Below are 20,088 nucleotides of genomic sequence, written 5' to 3'. Positions count from 1 at the left end.
ACACAGGGAGCACATTTCTCAGTGAAATATATTTCTCTTCTGTCTGATTCTTTGAATCATGAAGTCCTCTTTGTTCCTTCAGAATAAAGGTCAGGTTGGTAGGCTATTGCAAGGGACACTGAGAACTGACCTTCTATCTGGAATATAGGGGAAATCTTCGAATTGCCCAAGGAATTAGTTAAAGTTCCAAGGACCCTTGTCATCTTGTTCTAACCTTTTACAGTGCCAATAATGTTACTAAAAATAAGAGATGAGTAAGTATTTGCTGAAAGGCACACTTGGTTTCTGTCTTCCAGCCGAGCAGAGTTGAAGACAATGCATATCTATCTATAGTCACACACACACACACACACACACACACACAATTGTTAATTTACTCAGTAAAATTGTTTACACCTACTCTCTTCTGGTTCACTATCCTTCCTAAACTTACTGCAGTCTTGTGTTCATGCATCAATTTAACAAAATTTTTGAATATTCATTGATTTTTTGCTTGAAAGTCAATCACAGAGAGAAAGAGGGAGATATATAGAGATCTTCCATCCACTGCTTCGCTCCCCAAATGGCCACAATGGACACAGCTGAGCCTGTCTGAAACCAGGAGCCAGGAGCTTCCCCAGCGGAAGCATGTGGGTACAGTGGCCCAAGGCCTTTGGTCATCCTCTTCTGCTTTCCCATGCCATAAGCAGGGAGCTGGATTGAAAGTGAAGCAGCTGGCCTTAGAACCTGTACCCATAGGGGATGCTGGCACTTCATGCAGAGGATTAGCCTGATCATGTACAGTGCTGGCCCCTAAGACACATTTTTGAGCTCACTTAGAATATCAGGTGAGATATGTTGGCCCAGGCTTAGATGAGATTGCTATTAGGAGTAGCAGACAGGCACACATGGAAAGTCATAACACAAATCCTGTGAATACAAAAACGGCAAAGAGATTAGTATGTTTGAGGCCATCATAGAAGGCCTTATAGGACCAAGATCACCTAGGATGAAGCTTAAAGGATAAGCAGGGGGAAATAAAGAAATGCATACTGTGTACAGTAAGTTTATGAATGCTACTATGCTAAATGAAGATTACATATGCTAAAACACAAAGGAATAAAAATGTTCTGCCCATTTAGGTAATGATAATGATGCAAAGGGCTAGCGACAAAGCTTTAAGACTCGGGTTAGTGTGAGATGAGGCTGAAGCTAGATCCTATGCAGTGAACGCCATCACATCATGAAAGATCAAGTTGATCTAGGTTTAAATTAACAACTGGCAAAGTCAGATGAGTCTTTCAAGAAGTTCATTCAAGACAACAGGATAAAGGTACTATTTTCCCATTAGCAGGTAGATCTATCAAGAAAGCTCATTGGATATGACTTAGATATTGTCATTTACCTTAAGGAATTGTTTACTTGATGGTGATGGATGCAAAGCAACAAATAGTGAAATGGTTATTACTCTAGTTCAATTAAGAGACTACAGAAATATTAATCAATAGATTAGCAAAGGAGATGGAAATAGACACTAGAACTAATGAAAGTCTTATTGGTGTTTGTGAATTGATTTTTTTTTGTTTTTTTTTTTTTGCAACTTGGTTCCCTTGTCTTTGTTAAATAATATGTTGTGGCATAACATATTAAGCCACTACCTGCAGTGCCAGTATCAGTTGTAGGTGTCAGTTCATGTCCAGGCTGCTCCACTTCTGTCCAGCTCCCTTCTAATGACATGTGAAAGCAGCAGATGCCTCAAGTGCTTGGAACCCTGCCACCGACAAAAGGAGAAGCTCTTGGCTCCTGGTTTCAGCCTGCCACATTCCTGTCTGTTACGGCCATTTGGGGAGTGGCCAGCAAATGGAAACTAACTCTCCCCCCCACCCCGCCTTCTCCACCCAGCCTCTTCCTTACCCTATAATTCTGCATTTCAAATAAATAAATGAATCTTTTTAAAAAGAATAGAGTTAATCATCCTTGCCTTTACATAACCAATTTATGCACTTGACATTTATTCATTTGGTAATTTCATGGATTCACAGGGTGTTAGGAGGCTCAAATCAGAAAAAGTAAAAATTTTAACCACTGGGTCAGAGCAAAGGCTCAATTGACTAATGCTCTGCTAGCAAGTTCCAGGATCCCATATGGGCTCTGATTTGTATCCCTGATGCTCCACTTCCCATCTAGCTCCCCGCTTGTGAACTGCGAAAGCAGTGGAGGACGGCCCAAAGCTTGGAACCCTGCATCCATGTGGGAGACTTGGAGGAAGCTCTGGCTCCTGGATTCGGATCGGCTCAGCTCCAACTGTTGTGCCCTCTTGGGGTATGGACCAGTGCTGTGCCTCCTTCTCTATATATAATTTGCCTTTCAAAAATAATAAAGAAAACTTTATCTACTCCAAAATGGTACGACTATCATTATTATCTTTATTGTCAGAGACCATCCAAGCCTGCTAAAATCTCGGCCCTAACTGGTTGAGAGCCCACCAATGGGGAATGTCCTCTCCATAGGTTTCTGCCCAGACAAGGAGGGATCGGGGAACACAAAATCCCAAGATCCTTCCAAAAACCTTTGGTGTGTCTCCCTTTCTCCTTTCAGGAGGCACCCATTTCCTGGGTCTCTTCCGGGAGGTGCTTTCCCCCTCCCTCTTCTTTCTAGATTCACCTGGTCACTTTGCAAATAAAACTTCTTTGTCTGCAACCATTTTCCTGCTTATTGTTTCTATACCAAGCTGAGAAAAGAACCCACTGAGCTGATGTTAACACTATCTGCAGAGCGCACTTTCTCAGAGACAGCAGGAGCCAAATTAAAATCTTTGAGAGAATTCCGCCTGACTTCAAATCCACAAGGCAAAATGCCCTGTAGAAGTTTTCCTTATCTGTGTCCTTTTCTAACATTTTTTCTTTTCATGGACTTTTTCTTGAATCACCACTAAGCCTTTTCATACTTTTGTTAGTACTCCTTAATGGACTTTTAAAAGAAAGGTCAGAGATTCCTCAAAATGTCACATTCAGATCATAGGATTTCGGTTGCAATCCAAAAGTGAACTGGTTCTAATACCTCAGCCAAGACTAGTCAGAGGTAAGGAGGCCAATGGGTGTTGTAGCCCTGCCCAGCCTGGTCCACCCTGTCTCAGCTCTCATGCTCACTAGCAGTGGTCCAACATATGCGTACACAACCATACCCGCTACTGGGCTCCCCCCACCCAGTGTATCCCTTGTACTGGTAGGTGCCATAGCCCTATCTGGCATGGCCTGCCTCGCTTCAGTGTTTTCCAGTGGGTGCTGCAGCCTGGCTTGGCTCAACATGCACCCAATTTCAGCTCATGCTGGTGGATGCAGCAGCCAAGCCCAGCCCAGCCAGCCCCCAGTCCTGAAACTAATGAGAACTGGCTGGTGTTGCAGCCCGGCCTAACCCCATCCTGGTTCTCAGATCTGTCAATGAGTGCTATGAACTGACTCAACCCAGCTTGCCACCAGACCTGGCCCACATGTATGCAAACCTGGCCTGATTTGGGCTGCTTCAAGCCTTGGTTCTTGTGCTCATATGCAGGGACTGCATAATGACAGATGAAGTCCTGAAGCTACACTATCAGGCCATTCCTAGTTGCAGATTTAGCGCACACCAGTGGGTTCTTGGCCAGCCCGGCTTGGCCCATCATCTTTTATGGCAGCTGCATTGGCTTTGCCTGACCAACCACACTCATTCTGGTTCTTACCATTGGATGCTACAGCCCAGACCTGCCTTGGTCACGCCAGGCCTGGTTTTTTGTGTGATTCAGTGGTGCTGAGACCTAGCTCAACCTATCCTACATCCACCCACTCTGGTTCTCATGAGCACCAATGGGTGCTGAAGCCTAGCTCAGTTTGACACAATCCAGACCTAGTCATACCCATGCACAGGGATTTGGTAGCCGGGTCCAGCCCAGATCACCACCCCCATTCCAGTTCTCATTTCACCAGTTGGAACCACAGCCCAGCCAGGGTGTTTCCTTAGCTCCCCAACCAGGCCTGCCTCCAACCACAGATGTTGCACATGCCAGTGGTAGCTCTGACCCAGCCTGGCATGGCCTAACCACTGTCTTGGCTTTTGCCATCAGATGCTGCAGCCTTACCTGGCCTGGCCCACCTCCAGTCCCAACTCACGCTGCTGGATGGTGTAAGATAGCCCAGATAATCTGCTCCCATCCCTGACTTTCATGCAAACCAATAGCCTAGCTTGTCATGACCCACACTCCATTCCGGCTCCCACACATGCCAGTGTGTTACAGTTTGTCCTTGAACCTGCCCAATTCTCCCCCACCACCAAGGTAGCCCACACACCTACCAACAAATGGAGCAACCTTGCCTGGCCTGAGCAACACCCAGTTCTGACTCACATGCTAACCAGCAGGAGCTACAGCCCACCATGGTAATCCCCCAGGTTCCACCACTAGCCCTACTCCCAGACCTGGTTCACATTTGTGCCAGCAGGTGCTGGGCTCTTACCCACGATAGTCTGCCCTCTCCTTCTCAGCCTTTGTGTATGGTGCTGGGTGTTGTAGCATGGCCTGCCCCATATCTTATTCTTGGGTGTGCCTATTGGTGCTGCAGCTTGGACCAGCCTAGCTTGTTGCAACCGCAGTACCCATGAGTGTCGATGGGTTCCATGGTCATACCTAGCTCAGCTTATCACCATCCCTTGAGCTCTTGAGCAAACCAGTTGGTATTGTAGTCCCATAAGAGTGAGGCCACATACTATATTTCCCTCAGAATCTGCCCCTGGACCCTATTCGCTCACATGCTAGTTAATGTCATGTTTCAGTCTAATGTCAACTATACCCTGTCTCAACACTCCCTGGTAGGTACTGTGAGCTCACCCTGCAAGGTAGGCTCCTAGCCATAGCTTTAGTGTGCAGCACTGAGTGGTGACATTTGTTAAATGACCTGGAGAAGATGAAAGTATGAGACCTGTGGAAATTCAGGAAATAATATTCAAAGTAGAAAGAATGGCACATGGAAAGGCCTAAGCCAAAAGTGATTTCACTGTGCTCACAGAACAGCAAGTAGGCTGCTGCCATTATAGTGTTACAGTAGAGAGACCAAGCAGGATGCCATTAGTGGACAATGAGTGACAAAACTATGGAACATGGAGTAAATAGCATAAGGCCTCCAAGTACTTTATAACTTTCACTCTGAATGATATATGGCAGCATTATATAAGGTTTTCAGTAGAAGAGTGGCTGGATTTAATTCTTGAGACCTGTGCTATCAGTTGTGTGGGGATGAAATTGAAAGAGCTAAGAGACAAAAGCAAGGAGATCAAACTCAGTACTCACTCATAGCTCAAAATACTCCAAAAATCTAGGGATAGTAGCCAACATTCTGAACTGAGAAAGAAATTTACAGAAAATTTCTCAAATGTTACCTCTGCTTTCTCGGTGCCCTGCAGGCAGAGTACCTTCCTTCAGCTCACAGAAATCCCAAACACTTTAAAGAATTGTTTTCATCCTTATCATATGCAATTATTAATATCTGTGTGTCTGTGAACAATTTGAAAAGAAAGCTCTGCTTTGATCACTGTAGCCTCGTCCCTGATAATGGTGATGGTTTTGTGGCAGATTGTTGCTCTTGGCTCAATAAATATCTCTGTGAAACAGGCAGAAAAAAATATTTTCTTTTAAAAAAAGCTTTATTTACTTTCATTAGAAAGGCAGATTTTTGTAGAAAGAAGGAGAGATAGAAAGATCTTTAGTTCACTGGTTTACTTCCCAAGTGGCCGCAACAGCCAGAACTGAGCTGATCCGAAGCCAGGAGCTAGACGCTTCTTCCAGGTCTCCTATGCAGGTGCAAGGTTCCAAGGCTTTCGGCCACCTACAGGCAGGGAGCCGGATGGGAAGTGGAGCAGCCAGGACAGGAAACCGTGCCCATATGGAATTCTGGTGCATGCAAGGTGAGGATTTAGACAGTTGGTATCATATTGGACCCAGAGCAAATATTTTCAATCACAATGCTTGGAAGAAAACACAGACATCTAGAGAAGGCAACAGCTTGCCCACAGTTATATTGCTAACTACAGTGCCAGCGTTTGCATTCATATCTATAACTCCTGATTCCTAACATGGTGCTCATTCCACTGCAACATAAGGTCTCCTTTCTGGCAAGGGTTGGTATCTAAAATAGGGGGTTCTTTAAGCAAAGGGGCTCTCTTGATTGGTAAATGCCCCTGGTGTTAGCTTTTTAACAGATTCAATCTGCCTGGAGACTAACTCCTTGCTTTTAACAATAAAATGGGGGGGGGATCATTTTCAAGGCCCCTATTTCTCCTTGAAACTGGCAAAAATGAAACAAATGTGAGCAGACTTCTCAGAAATGCTTTTCTCCTTCCTTCTTTCTTGCCCAAATGCCAGTTCCTCTTGTGAAGCTCTCCAGTATATGGGCCAATAATCTCAGAGAGAGAGAGAGAGAGAGAGAGAGAGAGAGAGAGAGACTTCCATTATGACTTAGAGTATAATGACTAAAGTTCTCTATCTTTCCTCCTGGAATGTGAGCCCTTGCAGGAAACGGGTTTATATCACTGCATGCAAGCACACATTAAATTATGAGTGACTGACAACTAGTGCTGTTACTTGCTTTTCGCCTCATTCTAAGCTTCTGAAGCAAACAAACAAAAAATGAGCTATCCCAACTCTTCTGGGCTCTTACTTTTGTTCATTAGAGTGAAACTTGCTAAGTGTGGCTCTGTGAGTTAGTTGCTAGCTTAATGACTAAGGAACTACAGGTGGAATCCCCTAGAGCAAAAGCCATTATGAAAAAGAACTATGTGAAATAAAGCTTTCAATGCTTGATTGGTCTGATTATATTAAGTCCTATGCAACTAACGATCCGGCCCAAATGGTTTTCTTGATTCCTGATCATTTTAGAGGCACTTTCTATAATGAAAACTCAAGTGCAAGTGCAAGAGAGAAGCTTTGTTGTTAACACTTAGCAGAGCTGAGTTCCCGGAATCACTCAGAATAGATCCTTCAAATAATTTCTCTTCGGAACATCACAAGTACATAAGCAAAACTGACTCAATCATGTATCAAAAGAGTAGGGGAAAGCATAACAGTCTGAACATAATAATGGGCCACTCTTAAAAACACACTTTCCTTTTGATGACTCAACCTGGAGAAAACTAGTGCGTGTTTCCTTTGATTTTTAATTAAATGTACGCTGCATTACTATGGAACATAACCATTAGAAAAATTTGTGTGATGTATTCCATTTTTAAATAATTACATTGTGTGTAGGCCCGGCACAGTACCCTATTAGCTCAAGTCCTCGCCTTGAACGTGCCGGGATACCATATGGACATTGGTTTATATCCTGGCTGCTCCACTTCCCATCCAGCTCCCTGCTTGTGGTCTGGAAAAGCAGTCGGGGACAGCCCAAAGCCTAGGGACCCTGCACCGGTGTGGGAGACCTCAAAAAAGTTCCTGGCTCCTGGCTTCTGGCTTCAGATTGGTGCAGCTCCAGCCATTGTGATCCATTAGGGAGTGAGTGAATCATTGGATGGAAGATCTCCCTCTCTATCTCTCCTCCTCTCTGTATATCTGACTTTGCAATAAAAAATAAATACATATATTTTAAAATTACATTGTGTCACAGTTCTTTTGAGTTCTAGACATGCATTGCTAACTGCAACTTGTTTCATTAACTTCAGGCTCATTATTTAAACTGATAATCCAAATGCTCACTAGAGAAAGTGGTGCAATACAGTTGGTGGAGGGACATTTGCTTTAGCATAAGAGTTGCCTGGTTTTCTACACTTGCTCTGCCACTTACTAATGGTGTGTCATGATTTCATTTATTAATAACTATAAAGGTGGGGATGAGACACCAGTGCAGTGGCCTACAGTGCCAACATCCCACATGGGCTCCGAATCATGTCCCAGCTGCTCCAATTTTGACCCAGCTCTCTGCTTTATGGCATGGGAAGGCAGCAGAAGAAGCCTCAAGTTCTTGAGTCCCTGCACTCATGTAGCAGATGGCCATTTGGGGAGTGAACTAACAGATGGAAGACCTCTCTGCCTCTTCCCTCTCTGTAAAATCTGTATAAAATAAGTCTTTTTTTAAAGTGAGGATTATAACAGCAAAATAAAAGGCACTACAGAGTGGAGATGTGCTGGAATTTATATTAGGTAAATTCCATGCCCCTCACATTTCCTTCCATTTCTTCTCTGTACTATGGAGCTGTCTACTTACTGCTATTGTTGTCAATTTTCTTATCTGAAATTTTAGTTTAAAAATAAAACTGGAGTTGGTAGAAACTTACTAAATCCATTTTCTATCTTTTTCAGGCACACAGCAACATTTCTTTTTCCAAATGTCTTTGCAGTTAGACATGTCTACATGACAACATTCTAGTCAAAGCAATGTAAGCAGAAGTGAGTGTACAACTGAAGACCTGAAAGCAACCTCCCTTTAAAAACACAGTCCTCCATGTTCTTCCTTCTTGTGTTTTCTTGACACAAACTAGCTTGGAAAGCATGCATGGAATCTGGCAGAACCACCATCTGAAAGGAACTTCAGTTCCTGAAACAACACTTGGAAATCAGCTGCTGTCAGTGAGGAGCATGCAGTCTGAAATTAAAGGATCAAGAAACACTTTTCTGTTGTGTTCGAACTATAAACCTTACTTGGATTCAGCAATTTGTGTTAGCTCATCATGTCACTCACTTTTTTAAAAACCAATAATGCTTTCCTGTAACTACAGGACAAATGTTTTCAATATAACTTACAGATCATTAGCCCAATTATAATTATAATGGTTATAATTTCTAGTACTCTGCCTTATCCCTGCCATTTCCCCAAAGCTTCTTATTCCTCCTCATTCAATGAAAATGTTAACACTGGTGATATCATTTACCTCTAGACTGCTAGTACTTCCAATATTATAGGAGATGTCTTTGCTTACAAGAACCATCCATGCAACATCCTAAATATGTTGATCTCCACTTAGGCACCAAATACCATTCTACCTTGTGAGCAAATCATTTTCTGTATTCATGGATAGGCCTACTGTTGCCTAATAATGACATCATCTTGGGAAAGCCATTTTTTTATTTTTGTGAGGCTAAACTACTGGATCAGTTCAACAGTGATAATAAACATATTTTATTCCCATACTGAATAGTTATGAAGATTAGAGACATTTTATTTAAACTGTCTGGCAATAGGGGATATTCAAGGCATGGCAGTTTTTATCTATATGATTTTTCCCATATTATGGCAGTTTTAATACCAAGTACCTCATCTTCAGGCTTGCCTTTCTCCAATCTGACTTCTACAATGCTCCCACAGTGATCTATCTGAAATGAAAATGTATTTGATTCATTCCTCTGCAATCAACTGCTCGGTGGATGCTCATTTGATGCCAGCACAGCTTGTGAGAACCCCTCATCAAACCCATATTGTTTCTTGTTACTATAGTCTGTCCCAGTCACACTTCCCATGCGTCGTCACTCCCTCGCTCGTTTGTCATGCTTTCAGATCTGCTGCATTTTCTCTATGGAACCTTCCTTCTCTCTTTTCCTTAGTTTACTTCGCACATCTTCAGGTCTCAGTTTAAAGATGATTTTCTCGGAATTCATCGTGTTTATTCCCCAAATGACTCATTTTGTTGTCTCTGCTAGATGCTCCCATGGGTAATCTCTAGTTCTGTATCATGTCTCACAAGAGATGTGACTTTTCTTATGCATGAGACCAAATCACAGATATGAAAGTGCTTCACAAAATTCATGGAAAATGTGGATTCAAAAGGTAAGTTTGCTTGATGAAAACACTTTGAAATTCTTGCACAGCTTTTTTCATATTTTGCATTTTCTATGAAGTTTTTGAGTACCCCTCATCCAAGACTCTGGGCAAGGTATTTCTTCTGCCTGTAATACCCTCAATTATGGAAGCCCTGCTCTTCACTTCTGTGATAGTGACTTGCACTTCCTTCAATATCAAGGAGAGAAAGCATGCATCATCTCCTTTTCAGCTCTCCTTGAATCATCTGTATAACTGTATGCTCTTTATCCCGTAAGTGGGTCTACTTTTTCCCTCTCTCTGTACCTAAGGGACTTTATATTCCTATACAATTACCTGTGCACAAATCTCCAAAACTACTAGTCTGCAAGAGCCTCAAAATAAAATGTTTCATTTTCTCCTGAGCTCAGCACATATTCCAGAACTTTGAGCATAATAAACACTTAAAAATGTGTTAACTGAATCACTCAAGTCTATAGGATAAAATTTAGTTAAACTAAATGAATATTTCTCCCTTCTATTTGGTAGTCAGTGGAACTTTGTTTTTACCATATTATGTGCTGTGTATGCAGTAGGTTTAAAGAACAACAGAGAGTGCATTTACCCACATGAGAAGCAAGTTATTATTAATAGAGATGAAGTGCTGTGTATAATCATGCCCAAGTAATAGAAAATACTTTCAAAAATGTGTATCAACTTGGACTGGGCTCTGTTAATCTGTGTATTGTTCAGATTCCAGTGTCCCTGCTGCTGAAGTAAACAGAATGTAATGAGCTTTGACCTGCATATCATGGTTGGTCTGAGGTCCCAAGATGAAGAAAGGCAAGTCTTTTTATACTGCCCTAATTGCATATCCATGTGTTGCTTAGTCATATCTTTCCAGGACATTTTCCTTCTCAGTTTTTCCATGGAATCCAGATAAGATTTGTGCAGGCCAAAATAATAATAGGAGTTATACCTAACAAGCAAAACTTCCTGCAAAATCCTAAGTCTTCTGCAGACCTTATTCAGCTTGTGTTTTCCATGTGCCTGGGAGACAGGCAAGTAGCAACAGGATGAAGGACTGCAGAAAGCAGAGAGTGTATGGCTGGAAGGTCACTAGATTAATAAACCATGGGGTTCTTCCTCCAGACATACCTCCTTAAATCCCAAGTCAGCAACCTCATGTATAGGGAAACTGGGGCTTCATCATGCTCCTGTATTTTGCATTGCCTCTATTTTTCACTTCAGAGTAACACAATGGCCTTCCACATAGACCCCTAGCTCATCAAACTTCACATTCTTGTCCAAATCAGAATAGAAATTACAGCTAGTGATGATCATTTTCTCATTCATGTAACTCTACTTTTGGCTATTTAATCCTTTGCTCTGCATTATCCTCTGCCCTCCTCAACCTGAATTTTTTTCATTTTCATATTTCAACAACCCCATCTTCCCTCATCTTTTCTCCCCCGTATCTAAAAAATATCAAACATCTTTTCCTTTAATTGTTCAGTTTCTCCTCTGTATTATTCCCATTCATTCCATATTCCCCCCTCCATTTATCTGAATTTCTACTGTGGTCAGTTCATTTCTTGCCTGTTCTCTCCTCCCCTAGCTCTCCCTCTATTTACTTCCCAGCTACATCTCCTCATAATCATTCCATCTCTTCTGTTTCCATCTATAACACTCCCTTCATCCCACAACTAATGCACTTCTATCTCTTCTACAAATCCTTTTTTATTCTCTTTATCACAAGCAGTTCTTTCTTCAGTTTATTCAAATTCCACATTTTATCCAGCCATATCTCTTCTCTGGCGTCTCCCTCCCACCTCTTCCAATTGAGATCCTTTCATGCAGTGTGAGAAAGGGTTTTGTTCTTTTACACGTACAGCTCAATGTGTAATTTGGATACTATCTTCTTGCAGTTTTCTCTGGGAGGTTTATGTCAGTGAAATGTGATTTCTATTATATCTTCAATCTTTTCCTTCCTACTATCTCCTTTCTGCTATCACACAAATATGTGTCTGTTTCTCCACTGGAGATAAAGAAAATTACTAATTTTACCATTGAATGTAGTTATTAAATGCCTCTCCTTTTCATTGTTAATCAAAACTTGTGCAAGCATTTTCTAGCTGCACTACCTCTACTGTAACTCCTAAAAACTTTCATTGCACAAACCATTTTGTTGAAACATATATGTGAATAACATTAATGCCCTCGTTGGTGACAAACCTAGTACATACTTTAAGTATCTTTACTGCTTAATCTCCATAACAAAAAAATGATATTCTAAGAAATGTATTAATAAGAGCCAGGGTACTCATTCTAGCCTGACCAGCTACTAACTAGGGAAACTTGGATATGTTTCTTACTTTATCTCGGTCTCCTCATCGATAAATTAGGAATAATGCTGTATCACAGAGTTATTACGAAGATAATACAAAATACTGTGGTTAGAACAGTCTCACATACTATAAGTCCTATGTTGATGTAAAATATCATCTTACTACTGTTATTCAACACTTGTATTTTTGACCAATGCATTCCCTTCAACTACTCATTTGGTTTTATTTGTCTAAGATATCCTTCCTTTCATTCTTATGCCTTCTACCAGTTTCTTTTGAATATATTCTACTTATATAAGACATTACAGTGAATAGAGGTTAGGCATTCTCTCCTCCAAGGAGTCTGGACCTAACCTGACTGAAAAGAATGCATTAGAAGGGACCTGGCACTAAAGTCCTCGCCTTGAACACGCCAGGATCCCATATAGGCGCCAGTTCTAATCCCAGAAGCTCCACTTCCCATCCAGCTCCCTGCTTGTGGCCTGGGAAAGCAGTGAAGGACGGCCCAAGCTTTGGGACCCTGCACCCGCATGGGAGACCCGGAAGAGGTTCCAGGTTCCTGGCTTCGGATCGGCGCAGCACTGGCCATTGCGGTCACTTGGAGAATGAATCATTGGATGGAAGATCTTCCTCTCTGTCTCTCCTTCTCTCCGTATATCTGACTTTGTAATAAAAGTAATAAATAAAATCTTAAAAAAAAAGAATGCATTAGAGGACCCTTTATGCTCCCAATATTACACCACGTTTAGTATTTCAGTTAATATAGGTTGTGATCACTTATTCTCTTAGAGTTCATGTCTCATTGATGAATGCATACACAGAAATTAGCCTAGGGCCATGTGCCATGTATGTGTTTGGAGAATGAATAAATGAATCAATGCTTAGATTGCCTCCATCCAAAATTCTCCTTCCTCTTACTCATTTCCTCCAGTGTTCATTCCTCCATTTCTTTATGTTTTCCCTTCTGTGTTACCATATACTAAGTCATCTTCAACAGCTTCTTCTGTCTCTTTGGGTTGTCTTAACATCTAGGGTTTTTAAACTTAACTCCATTGCTTTATCTTATCAACATCACTATTATTTTATCTGTCTTCTCATATTCTTTCTCTTTCTCCCATCCATATTCTTCCAGGTACATATATATCAAATTATATATGTATATACTCTTCTTCCCACTTCTATCCATTTTCTATGATCTCTCCATTTTCTTAAGTGTTCCATGCTCATTGCTCCTCTAGTCTTTCATCTCCTTTCTCATTCAACTTTTCTGTTAAGTGTTTATTATTATTTTTCCTTAACCATGGTCATGTCTCCCAAATTGTCCTAGGAAAACCCATAGTAAGTTCTGAATTTATAAGGGACTAATGCAAAAGCAAACATACTTCACTTATTCACCACATATTTACTAGGCATGGAGTGAATTTCCTTGTGTACTCAGATTTTTCAATTGTCCATCCAATAAAGTTGAATTCAATTATACAAAACCAACACATATTGAGAAATTTTCAGTAATTGCTGACATCAGAAAGGCTAGAAGATGCGTAAAAATCCAACATTTAGAAGCATTTTACCAGATTACTCTAATAATGACCACAATGATTCATGAAATAATTAAACTTCAATCATTTGTATGCATCAGAAGGTAGAAAAGAATGAAATAAATTATGAAGGTTTCAAATACCCAACACGTACAAATTTGACTATGTTTGCTATATATATATATATATAGTGTATATATATAATATATATAGTGTATATATATATAGTATAGTGTATATATATAGTATATATAGTATATATATAGTGCATGTAGTGTCTAAAAGGCATAATCTTACACTTAATCTTAGCCAAAAGGCCAAGAAATTTACTTTAAACTCTTTAGCATTTTTAGGCAGTTTGGTGTAAAAATGGCACATACACATTCTTTTCTAGAAAATAACAATTGTGATGTCATCTGAGAATTGCAATTTTGTATCATAGACAGAATATGTTGCTTCAATTAAATATAGCAAATTTTTATAATCACAGAGTTCATTACTGTGCATTTTATGTATTTAAGGGTCCTTCAATATGTATGTCCCTGTGTCTTAATCCTCATCATCTTTGAGTGTAAGTTATATTATAAATACATATATAACTCAGAAAGTTCATATGAATAACTATTTGTGTGTCTAGAATATCATATACACATGTAAATGTACTAGGTATTATATATTTTATGTTCATGTCTAATCTATGAACTTCAAAAGAATTTTCAATGAATTCCTCAGAACATTTTGGTTTTGATCTGAACCCTATCCACAATACACTTTGAATAATGGCCACCACTCTCTGACCTCATTGTGTAGAGGAGGGTCCCATTGTCCACCAATCTGAGCAACTTGTTGGGTGTTGTCATGTTATGAGCCACTGATTTTTTGCCGTTGTGGAAGAATGTATCAGGAGTCCAGATCTTACTCGCCAGGAGATTGTTCAGGGGAAGGATCTTCATGGGTCCATCAAATTTTAGTCTTTCATCATGCCATGTCTGTCGAAAAAATACATCAATAGTGTATTCCTAGGAATAAAAAGAGAGAAAAACATTGCCTCAGTAGAGTGCTGTTCAGAAGCCACAGTATTCTTAACAAATATTAATTACCTTGAAAGCACTGATACAGAGACACAACAGTCTATTAAAAGTCAGTACTAATGAGTCAGGCAAACTGTAATTAGGGAGACATGCCATGATGATCAACAATATGGACCTAATGTATCTGACGATGCTTTGCTTAGAAAGAACACTGCTAACACACGAAACACACAAGCTGATCACAAGGCTGCTTACGAAAAGGCAAGGGCTTCCTTCTTTATGTGAGGGAATTCTAATAAAACCACACTTCTTATTTTGTCCTTGCTGGTGTATGATTCTATTTGAACATCAAAGACTGGCATGAAAATCACCATGAAAGCAAACTTCTGAGTCTCAAAATAACAATATGTCAGATGATTCAATGTTTTATATGCTCAATAATTAATGAAAACTAACAGATGGATAAGACAAAAAAACCACAAAGTAATGAATAAATCAAAAGAAAATTAAAGAAATGGATAAAATTGCTAATAATTATGAAGAAAAATGTCAAATTACTATTAATCCAATTGAACATCAATAATAAAAGTACCAGGTTTGGGTATCAGAATCAGCAGTTTATATCTTCCTATAGCCACTAACTTACAAAATTTGGGAATTTTTAAGAAATTTTACTCAATTGTTTTCTTGGAAAATCAGATTCACATAGGGGAAAGATAGAGAGGAAGATCTTCCATCTGCTGGTTCGCTCCCCAAGTGCCCACAACAACTGGAATCAAGCGGATCTGAAGCCAAAAATCAGGAGCTTCTTCTGAGTCTCCCAGGTGGGTGCAGGGTCCCAAGGCTTTGGGCCGTCCTCCACTGCTTTCCCAGGCCACAGGCAGGGAGCTGGATGGGAAGTGGGGCTGCCAGGATAGGAGTTGACACCCATATGGGATCCTGGCACATGTAAAGCGGGGACTTTAGCAATTGGCCTATTGTATTTGGCCCCATATATGTGTGTATTTGTATTTATGCGTTTTATATACATATATATGTATATACATACACACACATATGTATATATACCACCCGAAAACAATGATGAATGACAACTTAGAAATTTAACATAAGTTTACCTTTGAAAAATGGCAGCAGTCATGGGATAAAATTATGGACTTGTACTTTTTCTGTCCTAGAGGTGCAACCCCAAAACAAGAATTCCTAAGGCAAATGCAACAGTCTCAGTGACACAAGGAGGCAGAGAACTTGGAATATTGGACAAAGAAATGCACAGAAGGAATGGCCCCCAAATCTGCATATATTGTCTGTCCCAAATCCTTGTCAATGTATCATACACAAGTGGGGGAGATCAGGAGACCCAGTGAAAAGCAGACAATAATACACTAATGTAGTACTCCACTAAATGAAAGGAACTGCTGGGTGGGGTTTTGAATTTGCCTAGGTGGTAGAAAACAAGCTTTGACCAAAAATAAACTAACAAGTCCTAACCAGTTCTTAGAAGCAAGAGAACCACTGAGAAGGTGAGTCCTAAAACCTGAAGAAAACTGCCCAAATCCTTGACTGACCGTTACACCACAGAGGCACAGGAGACAACTCCAATTCCAGATTCACAAAAGAAAAAACAGCAGTAGTCCCCAGAAGTTGCTCCAAATCCTTTGGTTTAAAATCTCAAATGGCTTCTTGCAACACTGGAATAGACTTTATCCTTACATAAGCTTCCCATTGCCTTCTCTGCTGCATGCTTTTTTTAAATTGTTTCCATGATTTGATTCCAAAGGGATTTCCTTCCAGCCCCTGCTGCATTCTTCTCAATGCTTTCCGCTACAAACCAGCCAATATGGCTTTTTTTTATCTTCCTCCAAAATACCACGCATATCTGTGTGTAAGGATTGTAGAAAAATACATTATCCAAACCGGAACAAATGTGAGAATGACAGGAGGCTTCATCAACAGGCAGGTGGTACCTGGAGTTATGCCACAGGAAAAGCTGGAATTAGACTTCCATGCAAAGTCAAAATGAACTACACCAAAACAATCCAAAACAAAAGATTTCAAGAATGAAGAGTTGAGAGGAAGACATTTTTACTGAAATTAAGTAACCTCAGGCATAATGTTTTGTAAGATTCACTGTATTGAATTGTTACTGTATTGTGTTGAAACATACACTGTTTGATGAGAGGAAAACAAACAGAGAAATTTACGTAAAAGTTGACCTGAGCCTTGAGATTTCACTATATTGGCTTCCAGAAGCACACATAAAAACACTCTGTTGAAAAATACTACCTGTAAAATGTAAATTTTTTTTAACATATTGGTTGCTCAATACTATGTCCACTAATTCCATGACGTTGTGGATTGTTGCTGATGTCATGTTGGGGCTTTTGATTGGTCGGGATGACACTCTGCCGGCTCTGCCTTCAGACCAGAGATGGTCTCCACAAGAAGCCCGTTGAACTTATCTGGACAATAAGATGCTGGAGTCTATGCTTCGTATATGCTTGCAATGAAAGATCCTCAACTGACCTTGAACTGTTGGCAATGCAGCAAGGTGGAGGAATCCACCATGGGGGGAGGGTTGGAGAAGGGGTAGGGGGAATCCCAGTGCCTACAAAACTGTGTCACATAATGCAATGTAATAAAATAAATAAATAAATAAAATGAATTTAAAAAAACACTCTGCAGGGACATAATTATAAGTAAATGCTTGCTGAAAATAAGCTCAGGTTTCACAACAAAACACCTAAGGATATGGTCATGAGCAAGAGTCAGCTGATACAACACACAGTTAAATTGCATCATTCCAAACACTCTATATACAACAGAGGTTTTAAAAGAACGCTAAATGAAAATCACAAAGGTTAGAGAGATTAAAGAAAAAGTACATTCATTTGAAAAAAAAAAGTCTACTTGAAGTTAATTTTCCATAAAAGAAAAAACATCAAATTACATGGAAGATTTGATTATTTATTATTATTTATTATTATTGGAAAGGCAGATATACAGAGTGGAGGAGAGACACAGAGGAAGATCTTCCGTTCGATGATTCACTCCCCAAGTGGCCTCAATACCCGGAGCTGTGCCAATCCGAAGCCATGAGCCAGGAGCCTCTTCCGGCTATCCCACACGGGTGCAGGGTCCCAAGGCTTTGGGCTGTCCTTGACTGCTTTCCCAGGCCATAAGCAGAGAGCTGGATGGGAAGTGGGGTCGTCGGGATTAGAACCAATGCCCATATGGGATCCTGGCATGTGCAAGGCGAGGACTTTAGGTGCTAGGCCACCGTGCCCAGGGTCCCAGAGGATCAGATTATTACCAAATATGGATGAGTAGATTGGAAAATGTACCTGAGGAGAATTATTGGTTTATATTTCAGCTTGACAAATGGTGGAAAAGATAAAGAAGTACAGTACCATGCAAGATAAAACGAAAAGATTCAGCAGGTATTCATCAACTTTCTAATTACAAGAGAATACAGAAAATGAGATGGAAATAAAATTCAATGAGCAAACAAATGAACTTTCACAAACTGTTAAAATATATACATCCTTAACTTCAAGAACCACAATGAGTTACAAGCTCAATAGATTAAAATAGATCCAAGAAATAACATACATGAACAAAAGAGTACCAAAGAGATCTAGAAACATAATAGAACAGAAAAATGACAAAGGTGCATTAGCTACCAGGAAATAATAATTTGATAATAGACTTAAAACGTGGAAGAAAAAGATAATAAAAATTCATCCTGAAAATTCCGAAAGAAAAAGAACTGTCAACTAAAACAATTTATAGCTAACTCCTATTGCTTCTTGGTTCTCGGTCTTTTGGCTAAGATCAAGTATAGCTAACTACCTTATTATCTAAGACTAAGATTAGTATAAATATTAGACAAATGAAATAAGACAGATTAGCCAATAACATAGATTCACTCTTACTCAAAAAGTAACCATGTTTGGTTCACTCCTGGGAAACCCCACCTCTCTGTCACTCTATCAGAGGAGCATGCCTTGACCAGCATCTCATAAGTAATAATTCCTCATCCCTATACCATGCCTGACTTTTCTTCTTCATAGTGCTGACAAAAATACCTTTGTTTTCTATTTCTTTTGCTCCACTAGCCTGACCACTTCATGAGACCAGAGACTTTTATCTGTTTGCTGCTGCATCTCCAGCACCTAAAGTCCCACATTGTTTAAATTAAATTACATGCTTTGTAAATTTTTTTGAATAAATAAATGATTGAATAAATATTCATGAAAAGAAATACTGATAACTGTTGTTCATATAGTTGAAAATGAAACCAGGAATGATACACAGGAAAAAAATGGGGGAGCATAAATATTGACAAACTTATGGTTAAGCCAAAGAAATAATGATTACCTACAAATGATAATAAGAATTATGAAAACAAGGTGGACAAATCACGAGAATAAACTAGATGAAAAAAGAGAATAGGAACTTATGGATTAATGCATTCTTTCTATATATAATTTTTATTGTTTTTTGACACAATTTGGTTAGCGGTGGGCTTCCCAAGTCCATCATGCTTCCTGTGGAGTATCTCCCAGCCATGTAGGAGAATAACTTTTTATTGTAGGTTAATTCTTGTATCCTGGGGCCCTCATGTAGGTACAATGAGGATTAGGCCTTCGCTGTTTATGGGCCATACCAATAACAGTTATATGTGGACTCTGACTATCTCCGGTGGTTATAAACAATCCACTTCTTGTAGACGGTTAATTAATGAATTACATCACAAGTTCTTGTTACCTTAGGTACAAGTAATTATGAAGTAACATTGATTAACACAGGGTAAGATTCACATGTGATATATCTAGATTTGATATCATATTATATTATATTAGTGCAAACATATGATATCTGATCGTTTGGGATTGGCTCATTTCCCTTAGCATTATTGTCTCTAGTTTGGCCCATTCAGCTAAAAAAGTAATGCATTTCATTTTTTTAATCTCCAAGTAGTATTCCACAGTGTGGATGAACCACAGTTTCTTTATCCAGTCCTCTGTTGATGGGCATTTAGGTTGCTTCCAAGTTCTTGCAGTTGTTGACTGTGCTGCATTAAGCATTGGGATGCATGTTGCTTTGTTATATTACAAGTCTTCTGGATATTTTCCTAGAAGTGGTATTGCTGGGTCGTATGGTAGGTGAATGTTTATTTGCCTAAGTCTTCTCTATACTGACTTCTACAGTGGCTGCACCAGCCTGCATTCCCACCAGCAGTGGAGTAGGGTTCCCTTTTCTCCACAGCCTCGCCAGCAGGTGTTGTTGGTAGTGTTCTGTACATGGGCGATTCTTTTAGGCGTTAGGTGGAACTTCAGTGTTTTTCTTTTTATTTGAATTTCCCTTATTGCCAGGCTGCTTGAGCATTTTTTCATGTGTTTGTTAGCCATTTGAATTTGCTCCTTTGCCTGGCGCA

General features: G+C 39.9%; 1 protein-coding gene across 2 annotated transcripts in view; it reads right to left on the bottom strand.

The window, feature by feature from the left end:
* GABRA3 (gamma-aminobutyric acid type A receptor subunit alpha3) overlaps positions 1–20,088 on the bottom strand; it is a 220,692-nt gene that overhangs the window by 59,459 nt on the left and 141,145 nt on the right. For both annotated transcript variants that reach the window (XM_040999901.1, XM_040999900.1), the window contains one exon: positions 14,416–14,636. In XM_040999901.1, the coding sequence (XP_040855835.1) occupies positions 14,416–14,636 (221 nt within the window). The remainder of the gene's footprint in view (positions 1–14,415; positions 14,637–20,088) is intronic.

The sequence above is a fragment of the Ochotona curzoniae genome, unplaced genomic scaffold (genome assembly GCF_017591425.1).
Source record: "Ochotona curzoniae isolate NIBS_2020 unplaced genomic scaffold, NIBS_Ocur_1.0 scaffold_1852, whole genome shotgun sequence".
In the NCBI taxonomy this organism is placed as follows: Eukaryota; Metazoa; Chordata; class Mammalia; order Lagomorpha; family Ochotonidae; genus Ochotona; species Ochotona curzoniae.
The sequence above is the reverse complement of the archived record's forward strand: the minus strand, read 5'-3'. Positions and strand labels throughout refer to the sequence as shown.